Source organism: Neopelma chrysocephalum, unplaced genomic scaffold (genome assembly GCF_003984885.1).
Source record: "Neopelma chrysocephalum unplaced genomic scaffold, ASM398488v2 Primary Assembly neopelma1_65, whole genome shotgun sequence".
In the NCBI taxonomy this organism is placed as follows: domain Eukaryota; kingdom Metazoa; phylum Chordata; class Aves; order Passeriformes; family Pipridae; genus Neopelma; species Neopelma chrysocephalum.
This window is the reverse complement of record NW_020897722.1, coordinates 574148-582335: the sequence shown is the minus strand read 5'-3', so window position 1 is coordinate 582335 and position 8188 is coordinate 574148. Positions and strand designations below refer to the sequence as shown.

Here is an 8188-nt window from a genome sequence, read left to right as displayed (position 1 = left end):
GGTGCCCCCCCCCCAAAAAAAATGCCACAGAGAGAGATGGGTACCTCCCACATCCTGGTACAGGGACACCCCCATCCTGGGGCACCAGAGGTGCCATCCCCGAGGCAGGGGGGACACTGACCCCGCCCCAGCTGTGTGGTTTAATTAAAACCAGCCCCTCCCACCATCTCAGCAGTGAGCTGAGCCCTGAGGTGCTCGTCACACATGTGGGCAGCTCTGGCAGGGCTGAGCCTTTAAATTTAGCCCGGCTGCTCAGCGGGAAACCTCGCCAGGGGCAGCATCCTCTGCCTCCTGCCCGTGATTCCCAAGGCAGGCAACGCTCCCCTGCCCTCCCCACCCTCCTTCCCCCCCGAGGGACCAGTGTCCATGAAGGTGGGATCCATCCTTGTCCTGTCCCCAGCCCTGCCAAAAACGTTAACACCGGGACCGAGCTTCTAAAAAACCAAGTACAAACTTTATTTTGTTTCTTTACAAAGGCACGAGCCTCTTTTTTTTTTTCAACTTTCTTAACAAAATAGAATAGCTTCTCAATCAACACAAAGACCTGAAAATCGTAAAAAAAAATACAAAAAAACCCAAAACAAAACAAAACAGAACAAAAAAAAAAAAGGGGGGGGAAAGGAACCGAGAAACAGCTGCGGCTGGGGGGGAACTTACCAAATACCACCGAGGCTCTACACACGACTGGCCTAAAACCCTACAGCCGGGGGGAGGGAGTGGCAGGGCGAGGGGGGGATCCACAAAACAGGGGCCCCCCCACCTCCCACGACAGACCCAAGCGACACAATCACGAAATAGAAAAGCTCTTCGGAGCTGATGGACCCCACAAACCGGATTAAGTGCTTAAAGGAGGGATGGGAGCAGAGTTGGGGGACAGGGATGGATACGGGGATAGGGGTGGGATTGGAAAATCAGCCCCCAACTCGCCATACCCGTGCCAAGGAAATGAGGGTTGGAAATACCAGGGAGAGGTGGCACGTGCCGACCCTCCTGCCTGTGCTCCAATGGCATCATCCTGGGATTATTTTACTATCCAAAGGGGTTTTCCCTGCCCCACGTGGAGTGCGGGAGCCGTGGCGGGGCTGGTTGTACCCTGAAGCCAGGGGTCCCTGTCCCACCTTTGCTGCCGTGCCACTTGGCATCTCCCCCCTGCTTAAAAAACGAACATTTAATTGAACAAAAAAAAACACAAAAGAGAAGGAAAAAACCAAATTAAGATCCCAACCAAAGGCCCTGTTCCAAGGGAACACCATCAGGAACAGCGGGGCTGCTGCTGGCTTGGCAGGGTTCCCTGTGGGTTGGCAGGTGGGGGGAGTGATAAAAATAGGGTGGGGAGCTGTGACTCCCATCCCAAACGCCCCCCCCTCCATGCCCCAAGCCCCCTGCATCCCACTGTGGCTGCCCCCCGGGAGCTGAAGGGTGACCTTTGCCTGCCTCTAGCGCTCTGCTTTACAGTATTGGAAAAAGGTCATAAAAGAGACCCAAATCGCGTTGTATTTTTTAAAAATTTCAGCATATTCTCTGACATTTCCCCCCCCGCCCCGGCTCCCCTCCTTGGCTGCCGGCTGGGGGGTGTCAGGGCAGCTCCCCATCCCCCGAGGGCTCTTCTTTGCTCTGGTCCATGGAGTCACTGTCGTTGCCCTCGGTGTCGGAGGCGGTGTCGGAGGCGGAGGGCTCGGGGCAGGCGCGCACCGGCGTCACGATGACGGCGCGTCTCTGCTCCTCTTCCTGCAGCTGCTTCTCTTGCGTCCCCTCGATGTGCTGGATCGCCTGCCGAGGGCAACCACCCGCCATCAGGACATGGTCCGTGCCCCCTCCGACACAACCTCGGGGGTTAGGGACTCCCCAAATCCCCCCCCTTGCCATCCTCCCCAACTCACCTGAACGATGGTGTCCAGGTTTTGCCGGGATGTGGAGACTGTGTTGATGACCGAGGACGGGCCCATGGTGACCACGGTGACGTGATGGGAGGGAGGCGGTGCTGGAACGATCACGGTGGGGTGGTGGGTGGGTGCTGGGGGAGCATGTGATGGCAGGAGCTGGGGAGAGAAGCAAAACCCCCCCCCCGGGTGAGCAGGGACCTGAGCAGTGGGGAGAGCATCGCGCTTGTTCACTGAGCCCAAACTCCATAAAAGCTGAAGCATCACTTGGCTGCTCCAGTTCTCCATCCCGATGGACACAGGAGGATGCCAGCTGAAAGCTGCTGCCACCTCAGCTTTGGCAGAGTGGAATGTGAGTAATCCCCGTATCCCAAGAGGGAATGATTTGGGCTTTGAAGCCAGGAGAGGCAAGTACCAGGCTTCCCTTCAGCCTGACCTGCATGGCCAGGAAGCCCCCACACCCCTGGGGATCCTCGCCTGAGCAGTGGATGGGAAGATCCGCCCAAGCAGGAGGCTATGTAGAGTTCACCTAAAAATAGGCTGAACTTCCCCAGGAGGCAGCCGGCAGGGACCCTGTGGGGACATGGCTTCTCAGAAGCCCAAGGAGGGTGGAAGCTGGTGTTCCTCTCGCCTTTTGAAGCTCCCAGAGCGGTGTGGCCACAGGCTGGGCTCGGGGGTGGCAGCGCACAGGTGCCAGCACAGCGCTCACCTGCTCCCTGCACCTTTGGCAGATCCAACTGTGCTGCGGGAAAGGCTGAAGGCTCCTATCCCCACTGCCTGCCTGCTCACTGCTCCCCTTTCCCAGCCTGGTGGGTAGCACGGAGTGGTTTGGGGGTCCCTAAAGCTCAGTGGGAGTCACTCAGTGAGAGGTGAACCCCCCGGGATGAATCCCTGCCCACCAGCAAGAGACCTTCCCTGTACAAAGCCCTCTGTGACAGGGAGCCGAGCTGCTTGGAAACCACCACGGGTGGTCCAAGCCATAGTCCCGCTGTGAAACAAGGGGTGCGCACAAGTACAGCCCCCTGAGCACTGGGGGGGGGCTTTGGGCCGACCCTTCCCCAATTCGCCAAAGGTGAGAGCTTTGCTGGCACATTGCTGCCCACAGGAGGTGCCAAGCCCATCACTAAACTGCCCCAACCTCCTGTATTTCACCACCTGGGGGGACCACGGGTGGGCTACGGGGCAGGATGGGCTGGGGTGCACTCACCTGGGTTCGGATCTGCTGCTCACGCTCGAGCTTCTCCTGGTGCAGCAACCTCACCTGCTCCTGCTGCTGCTGGAGCTGCACCTGCTGAGCGATCACCTTCAGCTTCTCGGGGTACATGTGGGCCTCCAGGGAGCGAACCTGCGGGCGAGAGAACCCTGACGTCAGTGAGGGGACGAGCACAGCACCCCCGAACCACGGCTGTGGGCTGTGCCCTGCCTGGGGTGGGTCCAGCAGAGCCAGGGAGCCCTGATGGAGCAGTGGTGGCCAGAGCAGATGTCCGGTGGTCCCGTGGCAGTGCCGGTGTCCCAGGGATCTGCCGGGGCCGTGGCAGAGCCTGCTGGAGGGCACCCAGCCTCACCTGCTCCTCCAGCATCATGCGGACTGAGCGCTCCTTGTCCAGCTGCTGCCGGAGCTCGATCATCTCCCGACGCAGATCCTCGGCCTTCTCATCTTCCCAGATGTCTGGCGAGCCGATCCCCTCGTCTTTGTCCTCCGCCCGTCGCCGTTTCGGGGAGGAACCACTGAATTCCTGCCATGGGAATGAGGTGTCAGGGGACAGGGACCAGCCTGGATGCCCTCCCCACCATCCAGACCACACTCGGGTGATGCCACCCCCCACCACAGCTCCCTGCTGGGAAGGGTCTCTGCAGGGTTGTCCTTGATGCCTGGGGATGGACAGGCTCCTACATCTGCCCCCCATCCTGGTCCTCACCCCCCCAGCCTTGTGCCAACCCGGTTCTCACACTGTGATACCCAGAACAGTTCAACCTGGGCACCCCAGCACTAGAATTGGCACTGGGCTGTACCCCAACACCCCAAATGGAAAGTGGGACCCCAGCCCTTCTCCCCCTGCCGGGTAAGGGATGCCAGGTTGAATGGGGCTCCCTGCCCTGCCAGGAGGGTGGAAACATCTCCGTTTCCCGGCTGATTAGGGTAGAGGGTCTTGCCCTGACCCCAAGAAACAGTGATGATGTCCCCTCCTTGGCCAGCTGGGACTGTCCCATCTCCTCCCATCCCATCCCTGGGGCACTACCTGGATGAACCGCTTGAGCTGGGTGTTCTGCTGCAGCAGCCGAGTCTTTTCCTGCTCCAGGGAGAATATGTACTCGGCTGTCTGCTGAAGGATGGCTGCCTGTGGGAGAGCCAGGAGGGGCATGCTGAGGCAGGAGACCATACTGTCCCCCCAAACCTCCTCTTGCTGAGCTCCCTGCCCGGGAGGCAGCAGCACTGCTCCATACCCAGCCCCGGCACCTCCGTTCAGGGTCTGCTTCACCTGCAGGTCCCCTCCGGGATTTCCACCACAGTGAAATCCTCCAATTCCATTTCAGGAACCTGCCTGGCTGCCGAGCACCTCCTCAGCCCACTCCCCTCTGCAGCAGGGTCTCCTCCTCACCCAGGCACAACACCCTGCTCCTGGGGCACCGGGGGCTGCCACACACACTCAGCCCACTCTGGGTTGTGATGCAAACCCACTCCCACAGGGAGAACACCCCAGGAGAGACCTCGATCACTGAGTTAACACATGCAAATATCCCCAATTACACTTTCAGCCCCTCCACATGAAGGACCAGTGTCCGCACCCTATACCACCACAGCCCCAGCGACATCCTGCTCACCTTGCTGAGCTTCTCCCCGTCCGTGTGTGGGATGAGGGTTTTCAGGGACTGGAAGCCAGCATTGATGCTCTGCATCCGCCGTCTCTCGTTGCTGTTGGCGATTTCCCTGCGTATCCGCCGCTCCTGGTCCCGCTGGGTCTCCGGAGTCAACGGGATGTTGGCCAAGCTGCGAGAGAGACGCGGGGTTAGGGAGGAGGGGGCTGCACCCCTGCTGTCAGCTCACCCCTCTGCGTCCCCCCTTGGTTTGCAATGATGATTCGACCCATCAAGAGCATTGCCGACGCAGGTGGGTGGGTTTCTCCAGCCCTGTATCCAAAGCTTTGGGGGATGAGTTGACCAAACGGTGGCCCCACTGCAGCCCCCCTGCTCTGCTGGGCTCGGACACGCTGCCCAGTGCCAAGCCCGGGCGAGGGGAGCCGGGGACCCCCGGGCGGGTGAGGGAGGCTGCGGGTCGGCCGGCTGTGTCCCCATGGGGCCGGCCGGCGTGTGTGGCCCTGGGAAGGCGGCTCCCTCCCTCCCGCCCCGCTGATGGCTTCCAGATGACAGCTCCCAGCAGAGAAGCCCCTGTCCCACCCCAAGCCGCAGCTCCTGCCTGCTTCCTGCCGCTGCCTCCGCGCCCCCCACGCCCTTGCCCCGCAGATGTGCAGGGAATGCCTCCCGGAGCCAGCCATGACACTGGCGTGGAGGGCTCTGGACAGACAACACCCACAGGTACAGGGCACCGGACCCCAAGCAAAGCCCACCACTCAGGGGTCCAGCTTCTTCACCCACACCCTGCTCCTTCCCCTAGGGAAGCAGGGAGGGGGGTTTGGATCACAGGGATGGTGAGCCTGCTGGGCTGTGGTACCAGCTGGCCATCCTGCCATGCCAAAGCCACAGGCAGCCACACACCCAGCACCCAGTGTCGCCGGGGATGTTGCAAGGCACCAAAGACTAAACACAGGAGCCAGGCTGCCGCCACAAGGAGAGATAAGACGGGCTCCAGTCACCCATCCAGGTGCCCAGTGGCTCCGGGACAGAGATGGGAATATTCCATCCAGAGCCTTGCCAATGCCAGGCTGGGAAGAAAAGCCCGGCATCCTGCCCTCACTGCCCTCCTGGTGAGGCCGTGGAGGAACCACAGAGATTTGGAACCCAGGGGTCTAAGTGATACTTGAGGTACCACCGCATGCCCAGGCAGTGCCTGGAGGCTCCCAGGCAAGTCATCATTGCTTGTTGTGACCTGGGAATGCACCACAACTCCTCAAAGATATACAGGGATGGGGAAAGACCCAGTTCATCCCAGAGGGGTGGGGAGTGATTGTAACTCAGCCCAAGGGGAAAGGAATGGATCCCAGCTCAGCCCAATAAGATAGAGAAGAATCGCAGCTCATCTGAAGCAAACAGGGAAGGATCCCAGATTACCCTAGACGGATGGGGAAGGATCCCAGCTCAACCTAAAGGGACAGGGAAAGATCTCAGTGCATCCCCAGCCTCCAAGGCAGCATCCCAGCACAGGCTGACACTGGGTGTGCCAAGAACCCACCACACTGGTTCCCTCATGTGCAGTTCCCAATGGATGTCCCGGGGTTGTGGATCTGGGATGGGTGCCCAGGGGTCTGCCTCTCTCACTGGGAGCAGCCATCTGTCACATGGACCAAGAGCTGTTTGCAGTGGGATCATGGCACAGGGCTCCCATCTGGTGGTGGCTGTCACCCACCTCCCTGCTCCTGCCGAAACCAGCCCCAAACTTGTTCCTAAAACATGCCAAACCCTGCAGGTCTTGGGGGAAATGTCCCTCGTGGGGACGTGGCCAGAGTGCTGCTCCGGGATGTTGGACCACCAGACGCATAAGGGGAACGGGACAGAGAGGCCCAGGACTGGGCAGCACGGAAGCGGCTTCTTAAATACCGGGGAAGGAGGAAGAGCCTGCTTCCTTACCGGCAGACCTCCCGCAACCTGCCCCAGCTGCTCTTCCTGGGAAGAGACCTGAGAAATGACAGAGAGATATGGAGAGGGCAAAAATTCACGGATTCAGAAGCCGTCCAGGCACCCAGCATGACCAGGGATGGGGCAGGACAGAGGCAAAGGAAGCAAGTGGCAGCCACCAGAGCCCCCAGGGTATCCCCAGCCTGGTGCTGGTGCTGTGGGGTTTGGGTCAGGCAAGCAGAATTTGGTCCTTCCCACCCTGGTGAGAACATCCCACATGCCTGGACCTCCAAGGAAACAAACCCACGGGGGTGTCAGAGCAGGGCACATGTCCCACGGCGGATGTCCCCACTGCCCACTCACATCCACCACTGCCCACGACTGGTGCTGTGGGTTGTGCTGGTGGGCAGAGGAGGCACAGGCATGCGGGCAGGGTGTCTCTGAGCTCCCTGGGGTCACAGGTAGGGTGTCCCTGAGCTTGCAGGCAGGGTGTCTCCACGCTTCCATGAAGGGCATCCCCACACTGACTGAGCTCAGGGTCAGGGTATACCTGAGTGTATAAGCAGGGTATAGGTAATCCCACAGGTAGGATGTCCCCCAGTACCCCAGTTCACAGGCAGGGCATCCCCCAGAACGCTAAGCTTGCAAGCAGGATGTCCCTGAGCTACTTGAGGTCACAGGTAGGGTGTCCCTGAGCTCTCAGGCAGGGCAGTCCCAGCACCCTAAGCTCCATGCAAGGTGTCACCCAGCACCCTGAGCTCACAGGTGGGGTGTTCTCCAGCTTCTGGAGCTCCAGGCAGGGCATCCTCTAACACCCCAAGCTTGCAGGCAAGGGGTTCCCCAGCACCCCAGTCTCGCAGGCATGGGGTCCCCCAGCACCCTGAGCTCCACGGGGCAGTGGGAAAGCTGCGCAGCTCCCCGAGCTCTGCCCCGTGCCGGGGTCAGTGAGGGATCACGCAGCCCCCCATCCCCGGGCGGGACAGCCGCATCGCCCTGCCCATGCAGTCACCCCCCCACCCAACCCACGGGCCCGCAGTGACTAACGCGGGGGACCCCAGTGAAGCCAGCCCCCGCCCTGTGTCCCTGCACCCCTGGGGGGGAGCTCAGGTGTGGGCACCCCCCGAGATCACCGGGACGGAGCCCCTCGCCCCCGTGGGGCAGAGACAGCACCCGGAGGGCCGGGCCCTCAGCACGTGCCGTGGGGCCCGGGCTGCCCCACAGGGACTTCACGGGGCCGCCGCACGGCGGGGCCGGGCCTGGTGGGGGATCAGAGCCCCGGGGGGGGGCTCAAGGCCCAGGGGGGTGTGGGGGGGTGGGGGCTCAGGGCCGCCCCGCGTGGCCCCGGGGCCCGCGTCGCCCCCCCCGCCCGCCGCCCCCCGCAGCCCCGCGGGCACGGCCCCCATCCCCGGCCGCCCCTCCGCTCCCCGGGGCTCCCCGCGTGTCCGCGGGCTTTGTGCCGCCGCTCCCGCACTACATGTCCCGGCAGCCCCGGCCGCGACCCGCCTCCTCCGGGCGGCTGCAGAGTCACGGCCAGGCCCGGCGGTAAACACACACCCCCGCGCCCCCCGGGTGCCCGG

General features: G+C 62.0%; 1 protein-coding gene across 1 annotated transcript; it reads right to left on the bottom strand.

Moving 5' to 3' along the window:
* Nucleotides 1–449: 449 nt before the first annotated feature.
* On the bottom strand, nt 450–6987 carry TFAP4 (transcription factor AP-4). The gene is made up of 7 exons (XM_027683487.1): nt 6624–6987; nt 4704–4869; nt 4121–4219; nt 3446–3616; nt 3088–3225; nt 1881–2039; nt 450–1770 (listed from the first exon to the last, which is right to left on the bottom strand). Exons 1-7 carry the CDS (start codon nt 6881–6883, stop codon nt 1576–1578), a joined length of 1188 nt encoding a protein of 395 aa, XP_027539288.1. The 5' UTR covers nt 6884–6987; the 3' UTR covers nt 450–1575.
* Nucleotides 6988–8188: the final 1201 nt, after the last annotated feature.

Excerpts from the sequence above, each read along its gene's own strand:
- TFAP4 (XM_027683487.1), bottom strand. The coding sequence starts at position 6,883 with ATGTTCTCACCAGGGTGGGAAGGACCAAATTCTGCTTGCCTGACCCAA. Across the intron at positions 4,870-6,623 it reads AGGTTGCGGGAGGTCTGCCG|CTTGGCCAACATCCCGTTGA; the intron begins GTAAGGAAGCAG and ends TCTCTCTCGCAG. Across the intron at positions 3,617-4,120 it reads AGCTCAAGCGGTTCATCCAG|GAATTCAGTGGTTCCTCCCC; the intron begins GTAGTGCCCCAG and ends TTCCCATGGCAG.